The sequence below is a fragment of the Ixodes scapularis genome, unplaced genomic scaffold (assembly GCF_016920785.2).
Source record: "Ixodes scapularis isolate PalLabHiFi unplaced genomic scaffold, ASM1692078v2 PGA_scaffold4__175_contigs__length_147842914, whole genome shotgun sequence".
Lineage (NCBI taxonomy): Eukaryota > Metazoa > Arthropoda > Arachnida > Ixodida > Ixodidae > Ixodes > Ixodes scapularis.
In genome coordinates, this window is record NW_024609879.1 from 102,808,274 (window position 1) to 102,835,179 (window position 26,906).

At 43.0% G+C, this 26,906-nt stretch overlaps 1 protein-coding gene across 1 annotated transcript in view; it reads right to left on the bottom strand.

Moving 5' to 3' along the window:
• The window catches only part of LOC120842142 (snake venom metalloproteinase H1-like), a 68,146-nt gene extending 42,619 nt beyond the window's left edge, over positions 1 to 25,527 (bottom strand). The window contains exons 1-8 of the mRNA XM_040213170.1: positions 25,473 to 25,527; positions 20,736 to 20,899; positions 20,506 to 20,598; positions 20,192 to 20,318; positions 7,956 to 8,003; positions 4,766 to 4,890; positions 2,440 to 2,511; positions 2,213 to 2,355 (exon numbers count right to left, since the gene is read on the bottom strand). Coding sequence (XP_040069104.1) covers positions 2,213 to 2,355; positions 2,440 to 2,511; positions 4,766 to 4,890; positions 7,956 to 8,003; positions 20,192 to 20,318; positions 20,506 to 20,598; positions 20,736 to 20,899; positions 25,473 to 25,527 — 827 coding nt within the window. The remainder of the gene's footprint in view (positions 1 to 2,212; positions 2,356 to 2,439; positions 2,512 to 4,765; positions 4,891 to 7,955; positions 8,004 to 20,191; positions 20,319 to 20,505; positions 20,599 to 20,735; positions 20,900 to 25,472) is intronic.
• Positions 25,528 to 26,906: the final 1,379 nt, after the last annotated feature.

Genomic DNA, 26,906 nt, shown 5'->3' on the forward strand with positions numbered 1-26,906 from the left:
GGCGGCTTGTTCAAAGAATGGCGCAACTTCTCCCAGGATCTGGGCTGGGCAGAGATAGCCTAAGAAGTATTCAGGAATGCAAACACCGAGACACATGTACAATGAGGCCCAAAATCCGGATACTAATATACATTTGTCTTTTATACAATGGGATATCCCTGAGATACATCTGAAAAAACGTCGAAAAGGTATTCCGGAATACAGATAAAGATACTTATAGAAATACACTTGTTCTCGAACGGTGCTACGTGGAAAGGGCGTAGTTCGCGCAAATGTAACTGAAAATTTATGCTTGTGCTCCTCTTTTTGTGTAATTTTATTCACTTTCCCTTATTTCACACTAGTAACAATAAAAAAAAACAAAAAAACATGTTAAGCCCGTTGAGCAACATAGTTGCTGAACGGTAAAGACTGTGTGCCATGATTGACAAAAGGCGTCTGTACGAAATGAACCATTATTTGCGTTGAGGGCGCATCTCCAACTGTCTCTTAAATGCTTCTGAGTCACCCATGGGTGTGAGGAGATTCGAGAACAGAGCCGTATACCTTTTCTCCTCTCAACTCTTTTACACCGTTCGCTAAGCTAACTTGGGGAGAGTGGAGGGCTTTCTGAAAGGAGCTTATTTTGTTATTCGTGTAATTAACTAACTTTAATCCACAGGTTTTTCTTTATGTAGGGGATTGTGATGGATTATGGATATAGGGCGGGTTCATGATGGTTCATGTAATAGATTCTAAAGAAAGTTGTACCATACACAAGTTTTTATCTTTTAAATGTATCGCAAAAACGGCAAAAAAATGTTACCGAGATACCCAAGTCTGGCAAAATATCGCGATACAAGAGATACATTGTAAATATATCGCTACTACTGAGATACAAATACATTTTTCAAATGTATCTTAGCACAGAGATACAGATACTCGAAAGTTTTTTTAAGATTCTATCTCGATTCATTTGTATCGCAATACTGCCCAGCCTTGCTCCGGATAGAGGGGCTCTACTGAGAGCCAGGGCTTTGTGCGCGGCGCGCCGCCGCACTCCCCGCCGGCGCTGCGGCCGCTTGCTCCTCTCGGCGCCCAGAAACATGGCGGCGCCTGGAGCATCTATATCGTCGGCGGCCGCAACCTCGGCAGTAGAGAAACGCGGCCGTCCACGCCAGTACGCCGCAGACGAACTAAGGGAGCGGGAGGACGGCATTAATTCTTTTGAATAGACCGATCTCACCAAGAGTTCGGCGCATGCGTGACGCCGCCATAACTTTAGTTCGCAGGGGGCAGGCGGCAGTGCACAGGACGGCTCGTGCCGCCTCATGCTCTACACGCGCTCAGCCTCAGCGAGGTTGTCGCACGTGCAGAAACACTAAAGTTCCCTCGATGCATTGTGGCATCGGTGGCGTAGTCAAGCTGGCTGGTGAGATCGGTCTATTCACAACCGATAAGAAGCGCTTAGGTTTTCTTGTCATTTTTATGTTCTACATGGAGTTTACGTTTCTTGTAACCACTGATCTCTTTATTATGTTTAGGGCGTCATGTCTTTCTGTTGTTGGCATTTTTGATCGTTAGACAAGGTGACCAGACATGACAATAATAACATTTGAGCACAAAAGCAATTTTAGTATTATCATTCAAGGATCGATGAACCATATATGTTGAAAAGGTTCCCTATTTACGGCGTGAAGATTGTATTAAGCAAGAACTGTCAAAAAAAAAAAAAGGTATTTCACTATTTTGTTCCAGAATAATTACTGATAGCGTAGAAACTGGTTCCTAATACCGTTTTCCGGACACTGAAAATTCACCCGATGCGGACTATCTACAGGGGCGGACTATGCAATGATTTCTTTTTTTTCTAGATCGTTCACTGTGACAAGTCGTGAAGTATTTTATGAGTAACGGACTATATTAATGTTGATTTATGTGCGATAAAGCTTCTTTGCAGGCTAATACAGTTGGCAATTGTTAAGGTGTGCCATGTATTGTACTTTTTACGTTCGGACTAGGCACTAAGTGCGGACTATGCACGGGGTGCGGAAAATTATCCGGAAACTATGGTACATAAGTAATGTTTAAATGTTTTTGTGTTGAATCCTTAAAATTAAAGATTTCACCCAGTCAGGAATGTTTGAATGTGGCCCTCAGGATTGCAAACACAGCCTTGTTTTTATAGTGGGTATCCACCATCTATTTCGCAGAAAAGCGAGTTTTGGCTTACCCGGTGACGTAAAGGAGAACATCCGCCGGAACGTTAATGTACCCTGCTCTAACTTGCGACGCTAATTTCTCAATCGTATTTTCGGCGAGGAGGTACGGGACGTTAGGTATAGGACTGTCTATTGTTACGACATAGGAGTCATCCTGAAACAAATCACATGAGACGGGAGCAATATTGGACATTGTAAACGCTACGCATATAAATATAAATTTATTGAATGTACGTACCATGGCCAGAGCGACACTAGTGAGGATGAACTGCACCTTGGGCTCTACGAGCGCCTCGTATCGTCGGTTTACCTTCGATAAGAAAATTATTCGCAAATGAAAACAAAATTTCAGGTAACTTCAAGGTTTTTATGCATACATATATTTTAGCTAGTCACGTTAATATTTGGAAAACTTGCTCTCTAAAAATTGTACCGTCCTCATAACTTCATGTTGCTAACTTGTACGATTATAAAATGTATGCTTAAAAACAACGAGTTATATATTTTTTATTGGTTTTTAAAGCCATCAAGATGGAACAGGCGACGTAAAACATACAACTTTGAAAGCTTTCTTGTGTAGCACTTAAATAACTACATGATGTAAACCCCCCCTGTAATTACCCATAAAAGTTGGCAGTACCTGAAATAAAGAAATACATATATACACAAATAAATAAGCTAATTTTGAGAGAACAAGACACAACAAAACGTTTTATGAAATCGCTCTAAAATGAAGGGGTAGTTGGCGATGTTATATGGTCCCCTATTTTCCTTAAGTAGGTTTTTTTTTTTTTTGTGAATTCATTGAATTTTTAATTTTGGCCTTCTTCAATTTCTTGTTTTAAAGTGAAGGTCTCTACTGGCAACAGTGAAAAAGTGATGCCGGCGGCAGGCAGGAGTTCTCTTTGGGCTCTAGAATTTATTGGCAAATAATTACAAGAAGTTTGATGCTGTCAAATGAATGCCTCTTAAAAGCTTGCTCCATCCGTCGCGGATCAGCAAAAACACGTGTGTGACGTACTCTGTTTTTTAGGCCACCTTATCGACCTGCAAGCTTGCCTGCCAGTAACGCCATTAGTTAAAAAGCGCGGTTATAATTGAATGTTAATTTTTGCAACGCCCTTCATTTGAAGATTTCACAAAAACTATACTGCCATACTAAAACGCATTCCAGAAGGAATAAAAACTGGGCACTCAAAGAATAAATCTAGTTCGGATAGCTAAATGAATAACCAGGTCACCATTTTAACACAGTCGCATGCCGCTGAAACCCGGAAATTAATTTGCCATCAGCAGAAAGCATTTCTCGCAGAAGATTGCTTAAAATGTTTAGGGGTCATTCAAATCAAAAGTTTAAAAAGGGCATTGCTGGCGATAGATATTCTGGAATCAAGATGGTTCCCTTGATTCTAGTAAAACAATAAAATAAATAATTGCCAATGTTGTTCAGGAGTAGCCGTTCATTGATTGGTAACTTGCGCGGGTTAGTGATGCATTACTAGCGAAAAACGCAAAACAAATTGACTAAGGATGTAGAAGGAGTAGACACAACAAGCGCGTTCATTGAGCGTCGCTTTCTCTATGTGCATATTTTCACTTTCTGGAAAAAAGCGTGTGGTTCGGAATTCTCAATCCACATAAGAAATATGTCATTGCTTTTACAAAATTCCGGTGCCTGGAACGCGACTGACGTGTTTAGCCGTTCAGCGGATACTGCTCATTCATAGGAGTGTCCACGAAACGTCAACGAACGACGTCAAAGGAGCCACCTAAGGATCTCTACAAACTGACGCGATCCTGCCGGTTGGCTGTAGAAGCGACTGCGTAACAGACGACTTGCTCAAGCGTCGCTAGCATCGCGGCGTCCCAACAAAGGTCGGCCGGAGTTTCTGTCGACTGGTCCCCTGCAGATCATTTTGCGGTGGAGGAGCGCTCAACGTATTTACCTCCGCAACAATCTCCATCGTTCCTAAATTTTGACGTCATCAGGCGGAATTTGAGGAGAGTAAATAAATGCGAAGAAATCATAGTCGGAGGCATTTTCCGGGCGCAAAGGAAACGCGTACGTCAATCATCTAACTTACCCTCACCCATCAGGCAAAAGGTGAGGGAGTGAGCGAGTAAGACTCGAAAACTCAGGAGTTTGAATTTGAAGGAAAGGCATGAGATCGGTGATCAGGGACGTGTGCTCGCGAGGTCTATGAGTTCATGAGTTAGGTGAGCGGCGTGAGTTCGTGAGTTTGGTCCACGAGGTCGGTGAGTTCCTGGGTTTGGTGAGTTTAAGAATTCGTGAGTTTACAAGTCAATGAGTTTGTGTGTTCATGAGTGAAGAATTAAAGCTGAGGGCGTTGACGAGGGTGAATATGAGTGCATTGTGACTTTTTTAGTCCTGAGTTTAAAGGTGAGGGAATGGCGATATTTGTATCTTGAGCCGGTTGTGAGTGAGTGAGTTAAACCTAAACTAGTGAAATCTTGACAAAAGTCAGAACTTGACAAGACTCAAAAAGTCAAAACAAAGTATATAATCAATATCTGGTTAATGTTATGATATAGCCGCTTCATACCGAAACCATCGCAGTAGCTACATAGACGATCAGATCTTCCGTCTTGAAGAAACTGTGATTGTGGTGATGATAGTCGCTCATAATCATCACTTCGACGAAAATTGGACCTTTGTTGAGTGGATTCGCTGCGCGTGACAAAAGAAAAAAAAAAGAAATAGGTCATTTCATACAAATCAATATTACGACACTAGGGTGTTTCCACGTCAGTTCATATAATGATAGCAGGGGTAAAATGTTTATACTTATATGAAAATATACGTGAAAGCCGATGTTGTTGGGAGAAACATTCAGTTGGGCGGTTTCATTTAAATTCAAGCAACGAGGTACAGTCATATTTCTTATTTTGCTTCAAATTTTTATATTTCGTGGTGCATGTTCCGAATCCTTTCTATTTTAATGTCCTGACGTGTTTAGTTTCCGAGAAAAAAAAATCTCAAAGAAGCGGGAAAGAACGACGAGGTTTTGACGATTGCCGTGTGTGGCGTTTTCGAACCACTCTCAATCTCAAAGTATTCAAAAGAGAGAATCCATATTTTTTTAGTGTAATGTATATGCAAGTAGGTAAAACTACATTATAACTACTGTTTATTATTCGTCGCTCCATTCTTTGTAAAAATCCCCAAACATGCCTCCGCGAACAACTGTGACCTAAACTGCGGATTTATTTTTAGTCGACTATGTTTAGTTTTGTTTTTAAAATAATACCACGTGTAGAACCTTTCATTGCCTTCCACATTATGCAAAGTCTGTGTCTTAATCACGTACGAGTGCTGAGAAATAAATTATGAAACAAAGGAGGTTTTCACTTTTTGCTCAATTTCAACACGCTGTATATATAAAAAAAATACTCTTTCTCGCGTTGCGCTTTTTCACACCGTTTCTTTGGCCAGCACACGTTCCGTTAGAGGTATATGCACTAGTCTTCAGTATTAAGCCTCTAAATATGCTAAAAAAGAGCAAATGCTGATGGTGGGTTTATGGGTAATAGCTGTATATTTTATTCTTTATTATAATAATCTAAGGGCCGTTTAGCAAATAATCATTAAAAAGACATGTCATTAGGCGTATAATAACAAGTATACAATTCCAAACGTCTAAACACTCTATAAATTCGTAAGTGCCGAAAGCGGGTTTTCAGACAATTTCCGCCGGTGCCATGATTGGAGAGACCTCAAGCCTAAAGCCTATGCGCTACCTAATCTATACTACGTTGGAAATATCGTATTATAATATTGTAAAATATTAGAGTAAAATGCTCTTCCTATTGGAAACCTAGATTTTTAAATATGAAATTTAATATTTTTAATGCTATATTCATATTGATAACAGACAGAATCACTTTTAGCATATTTGGACGCTTAAAACTCAAAACCAGTGCATATACCTCTAACGGAATGTATTCTGGGTAAAAGAAGAGTGTAAAAAGAACGCGACGCAAGGGAAAAAAATTAAAAACGTTTTTTTTTTTTATATATATAGCGTGAACGAAAAGTGAAAACATTCTATTTCATAATGCATTTCTCCGTACTCGTACGTGATACAGGCATAAACTTTGTCTAAGTTGGAAAACAATGAAAGGTTCTACACGGTGGTATTATTTTAAAAGCAATACTAATATAGTCAACTAAAAAAAATATGCAGTTTAGGTCGCAGTTGTTCGCGAAGGCATGTTTGGGATTTTTACAAAGATTGGATCGACGAATAATAAATTGTAGTTTTAATTTCGTTTTACCTACTTGCATATATATTACACTAAAAAAATATAGACGCTCTTTTTTGAATACTTTGAGATTGGGAGTTATTAAAAAACGCCAAATCCTCAAAATCTCGTTGTTCTTTCCCGCTTCTTTGAGATTTTTTTTCCTCAGAAACTATACATGTCAGGACATTAAAATAAAAAAAAGGATTGTTCTTCTTGGAACATGCACCACAAAATATAAAAATTTGAGGCAAAATAAAAAAGAAACACGACTGCACCTCTTTGCCTGAATCCAAATGAAACCGCGCAGTTATATGTGAAGATTGTGGCTAATATTCTTCCGGAGGTATGAAATGAGAAGTTCGAGGCCCGGACATTGCCAAGGTTTAACTATGGTAATCGCAGAGTGGTCAATTTCACACCCAAGCATGCATGTAGTAATAATTTGTTCCATATATTTCGTGAAAGGTTTACAACGTGTAAAAAAAATATTAAAAACAATTACAATTAAAGATTTATATCCAAGAAAAACCTAGGAAACTAATAAACCAAGCACGTTTTGCAGAGACATTCACGAAGTATTTACCAACAAAGTGAACTAAAACGTGGCACACCATATAAAAAGGGCGTGTCTTTAAATGCATTTAACAAACATATAGAAAGGATATGCTTATAGTCATGATTCTAGTTTTGTTATTAATGGGGACATGGATATCTCTAAAAGTGGCATAATTGCGCGTCCATATAAAAAAATGCTAAAACTAATCTTTTATCACTTTTAAACTCTCCTTAACCTTTTGCAATGGCGTGAACTGACTTCTGATGGAAAAACAATGAGTAACATATGACCTCCTTAAAGGGGTGCTGAACGGAAATTCGGATTTCACAGGACGCTACGAATTGCAAAACATCACTCATACATCGATATCTCAAACGAATGGCCGTATTTAAAAAAAAAAAAAGGGCGCGATCAAGCGAGGAATGTGACGTCACGACCCTCCTGGAATAGTCGAGAATGAGAGGAAGTGGCCTTCCTTCTTTCCTCCTCGCTTCGGTTCACCTGCTTGAGGGAACGAAGCGAAGAGGAGAGGGAATGAGAATCGTGACGTGTCATGTCTCGTCGGCCTCGTCGGCCGTGTTCAATCGCGCACTTCTTTTCCAAAAATAAAGCCAACCGTTAGGAATATTGCGGTATGATTGATGTTTTTGAGGTTTTGCAGCGTCCCTTCTATCGCTCTAGCCTTGTTTTGAGCTCCAAGTTCCGGTTCAGAATCCCTTTGAGATAAAAACGACAACAACGCTTCACTCAAAATGAGCTAGTTTGTCTTCGTTAAGCGGGCAACATGATGCCCATTAGTGCATCATGTTGTCCGCATGTGTACCCGACGTGGACGAGAACTCAACGGAGCGTTCACACCATCTCTGTCACGCATTGAGAGCATAGAAAGAAACAGAAAATCTCGCAAGCAATCTAACAAGTATTTTACTCACCCCGAGATGAGCTCGCAGATCTCTGGGCCAGCACGTAATCAGGGGCCACTGGAAACCATTGTACTGTATTACATTGTATTGCCTACGGAAATTTTATTGATTCCTATTGCGTGTACTGCATCGTATTATACTGCAGTCTCGTCTTTCATCACGGGACATATTGTTGGATTGTATTGTATTCTGGTGTAAAGCGGGACTAATATTTACACATACGTTGATTGTGCTCCAAATATTACAATCAAGCTGTAGTAATTAATCTACAGTATTAACGAGAAGAAAAAAAATAAGTAAAAAATTTGTAAACCACAATTTTCGTCACCGAGAAAATAAAAGAAGAGCAGAGCGAGAGCTTCGCCATCATTTGCCGCTGTCACCATCGAGTTCCGTTGCCTTTGCATTCCGTCCCGGGGGCGGCCGATCTCTTCGGATCCCTCCAGAAATATAGATGTTATTGAAATAAAGCCACTGTAATACCGTTACTCGTTACTCATTCCAAAAGTAACCAAATACGTTCCTCGTTACTCATTCCAAAAGTAACCAAATACGTTCCTCATTACTAACAGTAAAAAATGCCTTACCTCAGCTTGAAATTGACGCGCTATTTTCTCGTATTCTCGGAATGTGTCGTTTCTATCAAGTAGTAGACATTTTCAATGTTTGTCGTAGTTATTAATTTCTCGTTACTTGTTGATTCAGGGATAACTGTGGCTATCCTGACATATCTTGTACAGATCCTTTTATGGTCTATCTTTACTTCGTTCACCCTTAGGTTAAGACTAGAAGCTCCACTTCAGTGCAAGCTCGCTGGCTTCTGCAGTGCTTTGGTTGCGCGTGCCTGCGCGTTCACACTTGTGTTAGTTAGCAAGGGCAGAAAGCTCGCGCTGAAGGTGGAGATTCTAGTCTCAGCTTCAGTGCGCGACCAAAAGCGTCGCTGCGGTCAGTTTTCCACGGTTGGCCAAAACATGGGCATATGAGCATTGTCAGATTGTCAACTTTGACGGTGTTAGTTTCGGATTGCGATGGCTCCTAGCTTCCACAGTGCTTTTTAAACACAGCACCGAGCTCGTCGTCGCACCTGATGGTAAGTAGCCAGAATAACAACTGGTGACGTCACGGCGAGGCAAATCCCAGTCGTGACGTCACGGATGGAAACCATAAGAGGGCGCCACCGAAACATCTCGGCACTAAAAGCGTCTTCTCGTCGTGCGAATTACAGGCGCGAGCTGGGCTGGGAACTATTCGCGCCGAGAAGTTTGGGTATCGCCCCCTGGTGGAATTTTTTCGTAACCCAGAGTAAGAATAGTTCTTTTGCTGGTGCAAGGACGTGCAATGCCAAGCTTCTATGCACTATGAAATTATGTCATAACCACATAAGTAGCACGTGCAATGCCCATAGTGAGTAAAGCAGAAGCGCCCCTAGCGCGCCTCTCACCGCGAATACTCTGTTCCCCTTAAAGCTGGGACTAGCCAAAGCTACAAGCGCGAGCTAGCCCGCGCTCCTGGCTTTGATACGTGCATTTCTATAGCCTGAGTGCTCGTTCTGCACAAGAACGCTTCAAAGGAGCGAACTCGAGCTCTCGTGCTTGTGATATTGGCAGAAGTCTCAGCTTAAACGGGCACATACTTACTTGCGTTGCACACGTTCCCCTCCGGAACAAACTAAATATCGTTACTCGGTACTTCATCAGAAAGGGACGATGGGTTACTCGATCGTTCATTTTCTTAACAAGTAACTTAAACCTCGTCGAACACAAAGATTCTTTGTGTTATGACATAGTGAGGAGAGTTGTTTTCCGTTCATTTTCGTATCATTTTTCACTGAAGACTCTAAAAAAGGGGTGTAGCCATTACACCCCTTGTCACACACACAACAGCCCAAAACTTTAGTTCGGCGTACAACGCACTGACGTCGAACAGACGGCCCTAACTTTTATGAGGGTTTGCTAACGGTGAAATAAGTATAACATTTATCAGCTAAAATTTAAGTATCAAAGACTAGAGAAAAAAAAACACTGAGGTTTTGCTGAAGGGCCAAGAAAACTCCGATTACTTTTTAGAGCGCAGCTCTTAGGCGCCTGTTTCCGGCTTGAGCAGCGTCGCCGTCGGCGTAATCGTGAGGTCACGTGACCCCCCAGGTCTCGCGACACCCCAGGTCACGCGACACCCCAGGTCACGCGACACCCCCAGGTCGCGTGCCCCCCCCCCCCCCCCCAAGTCCGGGGGTCACGTGACCCCCCCCCCCCCTCCCCCCGAGATCACGCGACCTTCGTGAGGGGAGGAGGATAAAGGAGGGGAGCAGGGAGGATGGGCAGGGGGGACGAATCCGAATTTTCATTACTCCGAAAAATTATTTTAAAATACTTTTGTCTCTTGTCCCTCGGCCGGCTTCGAACCGGAGCCCTTTCGTTCACGAGTAGCAGGCAGGATGAGGAGGTGAGGAGGAGGGAGGAGGCGTATACCTTCCCCCCAGTACCCTACCCTCCTCCTCCACAAAAGCTGCGCTCCAATTCGGAGTTACGGGGAGTTGTAAACAGCTTGCATTTCTTTATTTCGGTCCGTCACACATACATTAGCTATTTTAATAAGTTTTACAACTCGGCTATCAAGCCGCTCGTGAAAGTTGGTACCGGCGTTTCAACGTCAGTGCGCTGTACGTTGGACTGGAGTTTTGCGGTGTATTATATATGACAAGGGGTGTAAGAAGACAGCCTTTTTTTTTTCTTTGTGAAGAGGCGAAAAATCCCTACCACTCCCTAGGCACCAAACAAAAGTAGCTCGAGAGAGAGCGCGCGGATACGATCTTGGTTCGTACGTGTGACGACACGGCAAAGATCATCAGCTGCGACCAACATGCTTGATGGCCTCCAAAAAATATCGAGGAGGTTGGGGGTAATTGCGTTTTAAAATCAACATCGTTTAAGTTGACAGTCTCATATCCTTCTTATTTCCACCGATAAAGCAGAATTTACTGAAAGACGTTCCTGCCGTTGTGTAGCCCGACATGGCTAAAATCACTGGATCCTATACACTCCGTGCAACGCGACTGGCGCGCCGCCGCGCGGCCGGTACCGAAGGTAGGTCGTGAGAACCCCAGAGAAAACGAAAACGAAACCACGCCGCGTACGTTGGTACGCATTGAAGTCGGAGTGGTGCGGTTGCGCTGGGTTCACAGCATGAAGTGCTGCCTGGGCTGCGTCAATAAGTGCTTCAATAGTGATGCGTCGTATCTCGCGGAGACAAAGTTTCACAGTTTTTCACCTCGCCAATGTTTTGTGGGACAGCGACAACGATGGAGCCGTGCCGTACGACGCGAGAAATTTGGTCTCCCGATCATGTCTGCCACTGTGTCGGCACGGCTGACATATTCTACAGTGCCGCTTTGCGCTCTGCGTTTGTTTTCGTACCAGTAACGCCTACATGTGTCAGCGCCGATGGGACGAACTGAAATGCCATCCCATACTCGCGGGTATGCAGTGCCAATTGGCGACGTGCGCGACCGAAAGCGTCGCTGTGGTCGGCCTTCCACGAATGGCTCAAAAGCTGACTATGACGTCGGAAAGAGTATACCATCGACGGAAATAAGAGGAATAAAAGAACTTTAATTTCGACGGTGTTGGCAGTGTTCCTTTGAGAGCGCAATGATTTCAAGCTTCCACCATGCTAATAACAAACACCATCGAACTTGTTGTTTGCAAGGTAATGACGTCACAAGGGGGAACCATAGGAGGGCGCCACCAAAACATCTCGCCGCTAATTTCGTTGGAGGAATGCCCTCCAAAAAAGTTTCGTCCTCATCGTATGTGTCGATGATATTTCCGGACAAGTATATGGCACGGAATCTGTACTTCATGAAGAAAGATTCAAACGGTAGAAAAAGTGACAAATATAAATCTAAAGAAAACAACAATGAAACTCGGAATCACTGGAGAATCCACGTTTGTGTATGGAAGTTTACGTGGTGTGCTTTCTTTCTTGATCAGCCTCCTTTTGGATGTGGAAACGCTGACACCCCGATTTCTGTAGACCACTTTTTTTTTTCACGGCTTTAGAGCCATCTATTGCAAAGCGGTTCGAACTGGAAGTACTGTCCACTAGACCCTTCCTATCTGCAAAGTGTGCACCTCCCACGATGAGTGGTATTATCTGACAGCCTTTGACGGTCAAAGCCAGTTCCCATTTAGTTACGCCGCCCAAACTAAATTTCCAACTGGTTTCGCTATGCCAACTCGTTTTGTTATAATAAGTGTCGTGCCAAAAGACGGTTACAAAATGGAATCAGCGCGCAAACTACGAAGACACAAGGAAGAGAAATTGACAGGACAAGCGCTGGACTTCAACTGAACGTTTATTGAAACGCTGATTCCATTTTGTAACGATGAACCAACTCGCCTGCATTGCCACTTTGATCCAAAAGACGGTCATGTCAAAGTACCTGTGCGCCGAAAATCAGCACCTCGCACAACAGGTTATTACAAAACAGCTGACCTCAAAAATCCTTTGGCGGCCAAACCGTGTGTTGGCCGACAACTTAGTTTTCTCGGCTATGGAACCACCTTTCATAAAGTTGTTTCAATTGGAAGTGTAGTCCACTAGTCCCTTCCTACCTCTAAAGTCTCCACCTCCCCCGACCAGTGGTATTCTCTTGACAGCCTTTTCATGGTCAAAACCGGTTCGCATTGAGCAGTATTTCAAATACAAGTATTTGAATTACGTATTTCAAATACTTTGTGTATTTCGCATTTGTATTTAATTACAAATTGGGTAATGTATTTGACGTGTGTATTTAAATACTAAAACGTGGGTATTTCAAAATACAATTGTAATTAAATACAATTTTGTGGGCGAAAATACATCCCTCAAATTTATTGCCCCTGTCCAGAGCAGGAAGAAAACTATGTTCTGCACCGAATGCAGTGTCTCTCAATCAAGCACAAGAGTTTAGTGCCTTTGTGATTACAGTGCTAGTCCAGGGCAAGAATATTGACGAGATCGACGTTCACAGCCAGACTGGCTAAATAAGTGCCTGTGACAACTTGTGACGCTTTCCAGCTTGATTTCCATCCATATTTTTGGCTGGAACATTCTAAATGCGCGGGTCGTCCAGATGTTCGCAACTGGTGCGAGTCGCAACAATAAAAAAGTCTCTAGCTAGTGCTGCGCGTCTTGGTGGTCTCGGTTCTTTGTTGGTCCATACCAAAATGTAATCGACAAAAAAATCTGCTACAAGCTCTGTACTTTTTTCACCTACTACGTCCGAGCTGATTACATTTTTTTTAAATTATATTTCTATTACGTTACTAGAGGCTCGCACACCAACACCCGAGTGTGCGATGCAAAATTAAAATGAGATACCCAGAAACCCGTTGCAGGTGCACTGAAGTCGCTGACACAAATTTTGAGGGATGTATTTGGAAAAGTATTTAGAGGAGACCAAATACATTTGGTTGTATTTGTATCTTGTACTTAAATGCTTTTTTTTGGAAATGTAATTAGATTTGTAATTAAATACATTTTTGATGAAGTATTTTGTATTTGTATTTCGATACATATTTGCATGTATTTTGCCCGTCCCTGCCATTGAGTTACGCCGCCCAAACCAAATTTTCACCTGGTTTCCCTATGCCACCTTTTTTTTTTTGTATATTAAGTGCTGTGTCATGTTACTGTCAAGTCCAAGCACCTGTGTGCCCAAATCTGCACTTTGCACAGCCCGCTATAACACAACATTTTGGGTCCAATATTGGATATCCCGTACAGCTTTATTTCTTTATTCGTTAGAAACATAACTTTCCCACCTGTTGTCTTAAAGAAACTTGGCACTCTTCGTGCACAAACTTAGTGAATATCTCACTCGCCTCCAAATATCATCATTCCAGCAGTCCTAGGTTTACAGCGTCGAGCGAAATAAATTTCCCACTCAGAGCAATTATGGTGGCGGCCCTCTTGCTTTTCGGAAAATCGCTCCAACTCCTTTTTCGGCCGCAACTAGAGAAATTACCCCTAATAACTACTCAAACTCAATATATAAGAAGTATAGAACAGCTAAATGCCCTTCTGCCCCAGCACTCATGCAACGTCATCCTGAACTTACCGGCTGAAAAAGCAAAAGTTTCGCCCGTGCGCGCTTCCGCCGCCACAGCTTGGCATGCAAAAAGACGCCGCAGGCTGCTGAACGCGCCTCACAGTCGAACGCCAGCTCCTCCGCTAGCGGCGCTGTGCGCATTTTTCAAAGCACCCCCTATAGTTCCCGCACGGAGTGTATAGGAAAGTAGTGCCATCGCCTTCTCTGCCCGCTAACCGGACACAAACAGATACTAACATGCAGACGACCAAAACCTCGCAAGGTGATTTGGGCTGACCGGTGTCCGTTGAAATGGCAGTCACCATTTTAGCCCCTTCATATCTTTGAAGGTTTGGAGAGGGGGGAGGGGGGGGGGTCGGTTTTAGACCAGTCGCACCGAGATCGCCACGAAGCATCATATCGTACTGAAGGCGTTTCTCGCCAATATAAGCCTCTTTGGCACCGTGTCTGCAATTAATTTATAAATCACGCCCATCTCCACGGATTTCATACAGTGGTATTGTTCTTCGTGCGTACTGGAAGACAAGAAATTTATTTTTCAATGCCTGCAAGCACCGACAGCGCATGTGGTGGCGGTACGGAGATGTACGCTTGTTTCTTGTATACCGAGGAAAATCTCGGTATACAAGAAAGTCTGATGAAGCTACCCATTACCAGCGAAATTAGATTGGCTCACCGAGAACGGAGAGGTCAAGGTGAAATTGCTAATTTCATGAGCCAAAATGGCGACCTTACAAGGAGCTTGGCGCTACTTTAACAGGATCCAGTAATTTTAGACGTGGCTAGGTCAATGCCAGCCGAGTAGCCTTGTCCACGTTCGGGTAGGTCTCGCTTCCGTGCGGTTGTTATGTCTTCGGAAGGATAAAATTGTTTTACTTTTTGTTTTTTTAAAGTTTGATGAATAGTGACTTTGACCACGGAGGGAACCAAAAGTGTTTGTTTGATTGGCTTTTGAAGGTTTGCGAAATCGGGATTAATTTTGTCTTTATCAACGCAAATAAGAGTGACGTAAGTTTGTCAATATCGATTGTGCTTTTTTAAGAACGCGATCACTCCAAGCTTCCATCGTATACCGTGAAACTTGTCGCCGTCAATTTGAACACGCACCATATAAATTGTCGTTCACAACTGAAAATCTTGACCCTGATGTCAACGGTAGGAACTATAAAAGACGCCGCTGAAAGCGCCGCACACAACGAGCCCTGGCACGAAATCTCTCATGGCCTGCTCGAGAGGTCATGGAACGCGAACCGTTTTTATTCCAGAACCTCTTTAAACATTATTAGGAAAATTGCAGGACATGCTGTTGCTCGTCGTCGCTCAGTTGAAACGTCTCTTAGCAGAGGCGTCAAAACATGACTACGGACAGGCCGATTCACGCCCCCCCCCCCCCCCCCGGTGCCCTAGTTGTGTAAAAAGAGGGGGTAAGGGACATAAGGGGTAAGAGCAGTCTTGGGTAGTAACGCGTTACTGTAATTTCGTTACTTTTTTGGTAACTTTTAACTGTAACGAGTTACTTTTTAAAAATGTAACTTTTAACTGTAGTTCTATTACTTTTAATGAGGCAACGATGAAAGTAACGACGTTACTTTTGTCGTTACTTTTCAGTTCTTTATGAATAATATATCACTGAACGAGGGTACAAGTTAGCCATTTTTTGCGCTTTCCAAATAGTCTCTTCCGACATTTCGAGTGTCAAGTTATTTTTTGCACAGACTTGTGAATACGTTCTTTCTCGCCAGTCACGACCCGAATATAGCCACGTGCAGGTTTGGTGAAAAAAAAATGTAGTTATCTTTAGCATGCGCTTGTACTTTGTCACTGAACACTTGAATCTTAGTGTCTTGAAGAACTATCTCTTTCGCGGTTTTTCTTTTTTTCTGCGCAAACGCTTTTTAATCGGGTGAATCAAACATGAAACAACAATACATGCGGAGGGCACTGCGGATGTTTCGTATTTCGATTAGCGCCGCCACTCCGCACTGCGCATGTTTCGTATTTTGATTTGCGCCATTAATCCGGTGTAGTGTCTACAGTCGAGGCAAAATTTACTGCTGTTAGCGCGGGATTTGTTTCTAGCTTGCCGGGTACAAACTGAAATATGTCCAGGTACTTTATGAACCCAACACAACCGTCAACGAGCCAGCAATGTGCTAGTGCTATCAAGGCTATGAATGTTGATAAGAACAAAGAAAAACTACCATGGCCGGCGTACAGAGAGTATTTTGCTGACGTGGAGGAGGCTACTAACACCTTGACCGCAGAAAACGGCACTCTATTGCCTCACCGCCTACCCGGCAATCAAAAACCTTTTCCGGCGAAACAACACTGCATTCCCATCTAGCGCGTTAGACGAGCGCCTGTTCAACAAGGGCAGGGACGTGTTCGTTATCAAACAAGGGAAACTTTCAGAAACTAATTTCGGGAAGCAACTCCTGCTAACTTACAATACAAAGTAAAAAGCACACTTTTTAATTTTATGCAAATAAACTTGGTGAAACGCATTTTCTAGATTTTCTTAATTTTTTTTCTGTTATAGAAAAAGTAACTGAAAAGTAACGTCGTTACTTTTTAAAAGTAACTGTAACTGTAACGAGTTACTTCTTTGTTGCGGTAACTGTAATGGTAACTTCACTACTTTTTTTCTGAAAGTAACTGTAACTGTAACGAATTACTTTTTAAAAGTAACTTACCCAAGACTGGGTAAGAGAGGGGGGGGGGGAAGGCAATCGCCCGAGCCCCAGACATTTCAGAAATTTATTATAAAACATTCGGGGAAGAGAAATCCCCCTTGTCACCCCTTTCTCACTCCCATCGCCCCCTATCTCTCCCAAAAAAATTTATACTCCCCCGCCCCCTAACGCCCCCTCCCCCCCTCTCTATGTTTTTTTTTTTTTTTTTATTTTGTTGTGGTGGTCGTAACACCCCTCCCCCCTCCCCCCCCCCCCCCTCCCCTATTCCCCTTCCGCCAGCTTTTCCGTGCCATCCCCCGTCGTCAAACACTTCGGACGCCACTACCCCCACCGCCTCTCAGTGAGCCCAGTAGCGCTGTTGACGGAGGCGGAAAGATGAGCTCTGAAGCCGCGTACACCGCGCACCGCTCCACAATATCACAAAGTTGAATGTTCGCCTTGATTTTAAAACGAAGATTTTGGTCTCAGATAACTCCTGCCCAAAGTTGTGAAACGTCACTTTGTCGTCACCGGTAACTGGCAGAAACGACGATCTTGCGACGAGGAAGGTCAGAGTATTCGCAGCCCGCCTAGGGACATTCTATACAGCTTTGACTTTTCAGGGGCGTTTCATAAGGTTCCTCACCAAAGATTAATACTAAAACTACGCTACCCCCCCCCCCCCAAAAAAAAAAAAAGAAAAAAAAGAAATTCGAGTCAATTAGGTAGCTCATTTTCTTTTGCCTCCTCGGGGCGAACACAATACATCACTTTCAATAATAGCTGTAGTTTTGTTTAACCCGAGACTGGGGTATTTCGGAAAAGGGACGAGAAGAAAAGAGGCTACAAGGAGGCGACATCTCAAACACAGCTAAAGATTTTATTCCATCGTATGCACTTTTATACAGACCACGTCCACACACCACCAACCAAGTCGACCAATGACAACATAACACCCGGAATACACTAAGCCAAACATAGGCCCAAAGCATTACAAAAGAAAAATCTTTCAGCCAGACAAAAGGACAAGATAAGCCTCCGACTACACAAAGTCAACAAAGAACCGTTAAAAGGTTTTTTCAAACCCGCAAACACACGGAACCAAAGGGAAAGAGGGCATACAAGACCTAATTACACAAAGCCAAGCAACAAACCATTAAACTAGCCGGTACTTAGTCACCGTAAAGCAAAAAAAAAAAAAAAGAAACGGCAACCGGTCATTTTAACCCACACTACACATTGAAGGAAAGCGGAAGAGGGTAACCTTGAACCAAAATACACAAAGGGGAGAATGCAAAAGTTCCAACCTCAACTACACACTTGAAAGAGGGTTTGGAAAAATCTTTTAACGGTTCTTTGTTGACTTTGTGTAGTCGGAGGCTTATCTTGTCCTTTTGTCTGGCTGAAAGATTTTTCTTTTGTAATGTTTTGGGCCTATGTTTGGCTTAGTGTATTCCGGGTGTTATGTTGTCATTGGTCGACTTGGTTGGTGGTGTGTGGACGTGGTCTGTATAAAAGTGCATACGATGGAATAAAATCTTTAGCTGTGTTTGAGACGTCGCCTCCCTGTGGCCTCTTTTCTTCTCGTCCCTTTTCCGAAATACTCCAGTCTCGGGTTAAACAAAACTATGGTTAACTTCCACCAGCTCGCCTGCACCCTTACAATTTTTTCAAAATAATAGCTGCTTGTCCTCAATAGTAGTAAAATCGGGAGTACCACGGGGAACCGTACTGTGTCCTTTGTTATTTATAATTTTGTAAATGATCTGCCGACCCACATCAAGTCCACAATTAGGCTCCACGCTGACGTTTGTGCCGTGTACTAAAAGGTAACGAATCACTCAGAGTGTGAGCAACTCCAAGCTGATCTAAACCATATTGAATCCAGGTGCAAAAGGTGGCAAATGCAAATCAATGCAAACAGAACCAAACATAATTATGTCCTTTATCACAAAAAATGCGCAATTGACTTCTGCTATTGCCACTCCGGTAAAATCAGAAAATTACCGAGCTACAAGTACCTTGGGTTTCATCTAACAAGAAATCCTTCATGGGAATGTCACATAACTCCTATTATCAGTGAGGCTAACCAGACACTTACTCCTGGCATACACCCCACTTGTTCGACCCCAGTTAGTGCGTCTCATCCGCCTGGAATCCCCATCACCTACTATTCTTGAAAGAAATGTTAGAGGCTGTTCAACACCATGCCGTACGAATTATCCATCGTAATTATAACTCTACAATAAGTGTCAGCGCACTTTAAACAAAACTTGGCTTCCCCCTTTTGAAAACACTCAGAACCGTAACAGCCCTAACCATACTACACAAGTTTTACCACCACCTCCCTTTCGAAAATAATTTCTACTGCACGCCCGCACCACACATCTCACCTTGCCTAGATAATTCTTAAAAACTACTTTCACCTATTCATAAGTCTAATACACTTAAATTCCCTCTCTTGCAGCTTACTATCAACAATTGAACCAAGCTAGCCGATTAAATAGTAATGATATCTGATATTTCAAAATTCCGGAAAGCGCTCAACAGCTTCTGTGGCTTATAGCCCACTTTTTTAATTGTTAATGTCTGTGTGAACTTTCTTTCATTTGGCCAATGTGCCCTCCCTATGAAAGGACTGTATGCCTTCCTTATGTAAGGCCCCACGCGGGCATTTAAGGGATTAATAAATGACATCAATGAATTGAATCTAACGTGGCATTGGGATGCAGGGACACGAGGGCGCGACGTCATCAGTACAACCGTTCAATCGGTTGGTTCCACGGTGTTGCTCGCGCGCGCTCCGATAAAGCTCGCTGCGCTTTTTTGTTTCGCAGTCTCGCTGGAATTTGAGCACCGAAAGAGCTTGGATGAGTGACACCTCGCCCCACGTGACGCCGTCGCGTGGTAAGAGCCCAATCAGCACGCTCGACCAACTTCAGAGCAATCCTTATGTTTGTCGAGTTTAGCGAGCGAGGTCGCTTCTACGTTACCAACAAAAAGAAAAAAAAACTATGTGCAAGATACGCGTTACATACAAATCTGGACCCGCCTAGGTTCTCTTTTGTCTCTGTGGGCTCGGAACTGAACTGAAACTCCGGTGATCTTCGCAGCAGCGCGTTAACCCTTATAGTGTCAATATAACGGAAGTAATGAACGTGTGCAAATAGAAACTACAAATGCTAGCACAACATAGATATTGTCGGAACAAATTGTCACACACAAACACCTCATTTAATTGTAGAACTTGGAAAATCCGTCACAAAATACTCGTAAAAAATATAAGCGCTAATTTTAGGTGCTGTTGTGTACCTTCCGTTCGTCATCGCTAAATACCTTTTCGGTCATTAAGTCTCATGTGTTTTTATCTTCTGTATTGTTCAATGGTTTTTAAGTTATTCCGAAGTTCAGCCACCTTCCTAACAAAGGTCATAATACTTTAAACAAGACCGCGCAAGAAATAGATGCAGCGTCAGTCTTACCTGTGTAATCGTGCTCGTAATTATCTGCATTCTCAATCTTGGTTACTTTGTGTGCGATATTTCCATTTTCAGAACTCACGTTCAATAGCAAAGGTTCTATCTTTAGAACCTTGCTCAGTACCCCTCTCTGCAAATTTGTAATGCGAACATTTTCAGATTTAGAAACGCTAAATCAAATTATATTTCAATTAAACGGCACTCAATTTTGCTGCATGACGATCCGTTGGCAGTAATTAATTTCAAAATATGTTTCGTGAGTCACCCAGATTGATCTTTAAAGTGATCAGCTAAAATACCATCACGAGTGACCTTACCACCTCCAGTCTCCCTTCCACGTCCTTTATAGAAAGTGCTGACATGTGATGCCTGTCATGGTACATATTTTTTTCCAGCTCCTTACCGCTCATCTGAAATGTTAAGATGGAGAGTGTCTTGTGAAATATATCTTTATTGGAGCACAAAAAATGACATGCTCAGTACACATTAGTCACTAATTGGAGAATTAATGAATAAATAACCTAATTCGTATGTTAGATATACTTACATGTTGTTCTCTTCCGTTGCCTTGAACCAAGACAAAATCTTCGGCTAGGACTGTGCTTTTTTCGAGGGTGAGTTGGAGCTCCTCTTCGATACGCAGTAACTTTTCTCCATTGGTGCCTCTCGCTTCCAGAAGCTTGGGATAGACGACGCGTTCTAGAAGCGGCGCTGTCCGTTGTGAAATAAAGAAATCCCATATGGTTATCGAAGGTTCAATATGCGACGTCTGTTCAGGACATTGTTTTTCCATTACGTCTATAATAAGGAGAAATTATCTTTCCAAATAGGGCCCCTTTTTATCTTTTTATGGCTGCGCTTTATATGAAGTATACGATTGAAACATTTATAAGAACGTTATGAGTTTTTTTTTTATAAGAATATTATCCAGAAAAAAATTTAATTATTTTTTTTATGAAAAAATGTATGGTAAATAAGTTGTTTTAATTAGCTTCCGCATTTTAAAAGATTCATGCATTTATATCAGTAACTACCCTTACAAAAATGCCGTATGGAATTTTTGCCATATGACACATAAGGCGATATGGCATATGCCATATGGTTTCATGTCAAGAATTGGCCAAATAGGGCCCCATACGATATATATAAACTAATTAGCCGAAATATGTACATGCTCATATATGGATTATCTTTTTTTTTAATTTAAGACCACACTTTGCATTTTTGTACGGGTGTTTATGACCTTGCCCAAACCTTCATATGGCCAGGGCATTTCTGTATGGCTACATTCGTATATATATATATATATATATCAGTGTGTCGAAGCGAAAAAAATACGGGTTCGGTTACGGTTCAGGTTCAGGTAAATTTATTTTGTTCCGGTTCAGTTCCGGTTTGATTAATTCGATCTGCGAACCGGTTCGCGAACCGGTTCGGGGCGCTGAACCGGTTCGCGAACCGGTTCGGAAATTATAAATGACAAATGGCAACATCAAAATAAATTACAAATAAAACATCTGAAATCAGCACATACGAAACGGGATACATCGTAGTGTAAGGCTCAGGGATTTCTACCAGGAATGGTTTCTTTATGTGCACTCAAAGGTTACCTCACCGACGTTTACGCATTCGGACTTCATCTAACTGGGCCCGACGCAGTAGCTGTAAAATCCGCGACTTCCTTACAGACCCACTTACAAGTAGAACTCGCTAACTATCCCGCCACCTCGGCGTGTAAGCAATTGAAGGAACAGTGAGGAGAAAATACAGCTTTCTTTATTTGAACTAGCCTTCGGTAACTCAAATTAGACCCTTAAAGAAGTTTTTATTAAACAAGATACGGAATATGAAAAACACTTTACCGAACGCAACGCCAGAAGGACGTTATAGGATAAATATTAAAATAGAAGAGTTCGCTGTCTCACAAATATGTTAGCTTCTAAGTGCCTATACGAAACCGGATGCATTATTATCAAACACCACAGCCTTTTCTTTTCTCATTCCGATGGAAGCAAGCTTCAAGAACTCGCGCGTTCTAGAAACGTGTTATGAAATGAGCACACAGCAGCATTTAGGATTTACGAGATTGTAGGAAAATGAAATCCCGTGGCGCGATTTTTCTTTTTTTTTTTTTTTTTTTTTTTTTTGCACAGCCTTCCAATTCTCTTTCTTCCGTGCAAGCCGCGACCAGCGCAATACTGGTTCCTATGTCAAGATTCATGGATGCAGCGTTTATATTCGTAAGAGTGAGTGGAGAAGAAAAATATGTAAGCGAGGTGTGTGTCAGTTGACGGCACTTAAAAAACAAATGTCATTGATAGCACATTCATTGTCAACAGCGCGTGGCCGAACCGTTTTGACATAAGCCGGTAACCGTTATTTTTTTTCCGGTTCAGTCCCGATTCGGGTTCATCGCGATAACAATATAACGGTTCAGGTTTGGGTTCAGTTCCGGAAAAAATACCGGTTCGGTTCCGGTTTTCGGTTCGGTTCGGTTCCGGTTCGACACCCTGATATATATATATGGTACCTTTTTTACCATCTCGGCTACGCTAAACGGATCATGCACTCAAGAAGATACTAAAATTATAAACTGCTCTTATCTTTGAAAGTGAACAATGGAAGAAGCCTTTTGTGCACGCTCGTGTGGATGTATCACAATGAACAATAGGCAGTTTACAAAGCATAACACTTAGCACAATTTTTCGGGCCTGGAAGTTATCCAATTTTTGAGCGAAAGTTCAATCATAAAGCTTAAACATCTTGCATTTTTACTGAGTCGTTTGTTATTTCACTTGATTTCGACTTCGCTGGCCATCAACTACGAGGAGCTAGTTTTGTTGCAATTCTATCCATTGTTCTTAGATGCACGCCAAGGCAAAACAAACAAGTAACTCCTACAAAGTTTCAGAGCAGCGCACTTCAGAGTGTATGCTGCAGATAATAAAAACTACGATCTCTGATCGTTTCAAACAATAGGCGTAGTTTCACTGGGCGAATAAAACGAAAGAAAATGTGTCACATAAACACAATGCAAATGGAAATGCTGACCTACAATGAATAATGGGGCACCAGACCGGCGGTTAAAATATGACAAGCGTAAGAATTTGATCCCCTTTGTATAGTCGTGAATACTTATTCCCTAACGGATGAACTCTGTTTTCATCGCCAGTGTTTGCAAATTTAATTTTAATTGTTTTTCTTTGTGCCCACATAAAGTCAATCCGCAATCATGTAAGACACTTCTATGCAGCGGCTCTAATTGATACGTTACAAGCAATATTACAACGAAATCTTATCCGAAGCGCTCGCTGGTCAGGGCAGAACGACGAGTCGGGTTAAGTTGCATCAGTGATCACGTCATATGCACATTTCCAGCGTGTATCTTGCTGTATCATGTCGTCCGCCCACTGCACAGTGTAAGCGTATAGTGCTGTGTGAAGCCACCGTCTGCCTTCTGTCTGCTATTGCCAGAAGCCGACGCCAGTTACCAGAAACATGTCTTCAGTTTTACCGAGCCGCCCAGGTAGCACGTCAAAGAAACACCGAACTTGACACGTGTTTGGCAATAGCCAACCGGCAACGGCCAGGCGGCGCCAGCAGGGTGAGAACGCACGGTTATACACTATCTCGTTGTAACTTGGCAAAGGGTAAACGATAAGCCCCACATTGCGTGCCGAAGGCTTCGAAATGCGCGACGTATACGAGCGCAACGCACACATATTGGAGCATGACGCAGCGAAAAGCCTGATACTTCTTCGGAGTTAAAGCGCGCTCCGGCGACAGGCAGTCACGTTCCGATTGGCCCGCCAGGGCCGTAGCCTCCGCTCTACTGGCACGTTACGCGATCACGGCTTCCTGGGATACCCAGTATTTCTTGCTTCAGACACTAGGCTAAGCGGCGCCACCAGAGTAAAAGCTCACGTTTGAACAATGCAGCCGCCACTCCCAGGGGTACCTAATATTTCTTGCTTCAGCCACTAGATGGCGCAAAACCAAACAGCATTGCAGGTTGCCTATTCTTAGGGTCTATGTTGAGCCTAATACGGCATTGCTCCAAGGCGCTAGTTAGTGCTAAAGCACTTTTCTTTGGTGTTTCTGTGACTATTTTCTGGTTCGCCAGATAATTGCCAAAGTGCCAGACTTGAATCAAAGATGCCATGTATAAACTGACGAACCGGCAGTGAAGCCTAAATAGGGCACTTGTTTGGAGATGTAGGCCCAGGATGACAGCCAGACTATCAGCAGCGACGCTTAACTTCGGCACTTAATTGATTGGCGAATTAGGGATAAGTTAAACAGACTCTTGCTAAAGGTGAAGTTTGCCTCTACCTTCGCTTCATCGGGATTTTTAAATCCCTAAATTACAAAAAAATAATTTGAGCACAAAAACTGTGCTACCCGGGTGGCTGCGTCGGGCTGACCATTTTATCAAGGGCTGTCTTAACAGGATACACCAAATGCCGTCACGGCAGAAAAAAAAAAAAGGGTACACTTTTCTCAAAAAACGTGAAAATATGAAAACGCACGTTCGTTTCTAGTTTGGACATCTGCTACGAAAACAGCACGGCTTTCCTCCTCGCCTCTTTGCTGTCGTTTCTTCCCCTCACTTTTTTTCGTGGGATTGGGGACTAACAAGTGCATCGGAGGCCTTGACGATAGCTAGCAGAGTGTGTGAGTGGCGGTTCGGTCCCCCGTGATGAGGCAATACTATTTAGAAGGCAAGGCCTGCGAATGACGTCATCGTTAATGCATCTCCCACCCACCCGGAGTGGGAAACCGCTAAAGCTTGGCGAGAGCCGCCGAAAGGCGCCAGACGCTTTGTCTTGGCGTCGCCGCGTGCTAGCCTCACGCTCGTTGTGAAACGCTACAATACGCGATGTCGGAAAAGTTGACGCATATGGTACATGGCGCTGCGTGGACCACTAGCGATGACCTTTGGACGCGAAAGTTGCACGTTATGTCTTGTGCGAGGTATTGGATTCTTTTTGGGCCCCTGAGAATTTGCATGCTCGCAGTTATCACGTGATTTTTCACTTCTGTGCAAGGAGTGACGTGATGAATAGTAGAGTACACACAACCGGAATGTTAACAAACATCTTAACCCCATAGATGCCTGTAAATGTTTTCTTTTTTTTTAAAGACTGAACCTTGGGCTAGTTAGTGGAACATGATTTCAAACGGTGAGAACTGAGCTCAGAAAAGACAACCACGAATCGCACACACAAACTAATTTTCCTGTTCTGTGGATGATGTTAAGCGCTTCAACAAAACAACCACTTACCACCGAACGACGCTCCAAGTGAAATAGCAAGCAGGAGTGCAATGTGAACATCCATGTCCTTTGTTCACTCACGATTCATGTGATATGTGTGCTAAATATTCTGCTCTCCGCGTGCCGAAGCGGGCAGCTGCACTATCGCTTTTTTATCTGAGGCCAGCTGGTATTTGCATAACTACCGATCAAGTTAAAGTCACGCCAACATTTTCAACTGATGCGCGTTGACCTTTCATACAAACATCAAGTAACAATTGTGTCTCTTATCCTTGACCCCAATGCTTGCATCTGCGTATCTTAGCGCCAACCGAGGGCAGTTGAAGAGAGACACACGCGCGACAGGACAGAAGAACGAGGAACAACAATCGCTCTTCCAATTCTGACGGTTGTTTCTGCACGCAATAGAAAAGGTTACATTTGGCACCATGGTCACATGTTATGTTTATGTTTTTTTGTTTTTTTTTGCGTCGGGATTTTCACTTCGTCGTTCCACCACAATCTCGTTGACTGTGGAGCGTTAATGAGATGTTGGTGACTCACCACGCCCTGCGTATCTTGGGTTGTAACTTGTCAGTGACTGCAGCTCAAATGCTGCAAGTCTGTATCTGCAATCAGCACCCACCACCAAGCTTTTTTGAAAAACCCATCAAGCAACACTGGCGGTCGCCATTTTCTTAGGGGGGGGGGGGGGGTGGCAGGTATAACTGGATCCGAGAAGCTCCTCCTCCGAATGCGACCAGATAAGAAATATCTGGTCGCATTCGGAGGAGGAGCTTCTCGAGTTCATTAGAGCTTTTAATTTTGTGCACCCCTCCATTTGTTTTACACATAGTTACTCAAAATCTGAAATTATCTTCCTAGACACTAGAGGGCTAATTAATGACTCTAAATTGGCCACTCAACTGTACCGAAAGCCGATGGATTGTCAGAAATACTTGCACTGCGACGACTGCGACCCATGGCACTGCAAAAATAGCATACCTTATAGTCAGGCTCATCGGTTTAAACGTATATGTTCAAACAACGACGATTTTAAAACAAACACCGGTCAATTACGGCTAGTCCGAAAAGAACAGAAGTAGCCTGAAAAGATCATAGGCGATGCGATAATTAAGGCACAGGTCATTGATCGTGGCCTCTTGTTGAGTGAGTGGAGCCCTAAGACAGAGGACCGTCGGGCGAACCTCGTACTAACTTTCAACAATAAGTCTCCGAATGTCGCACCCATATTAAGAAAACATATTAACATTTTACAGCAAAGTGAACGCCTCGCAAGAATTATGCCTTCCATTCCCCGAGTAGTCTACAGACGCTCACGCAATCTTAGGGACGCCATAGTTAGGTCTAAGACAACTTACACTGAAAGCACTGGCAGTCGCCCTTCTGGAAGAACAAATTGCGAGGTGTGTCAACACGTGACACCTAAAACCACGGTAGAGA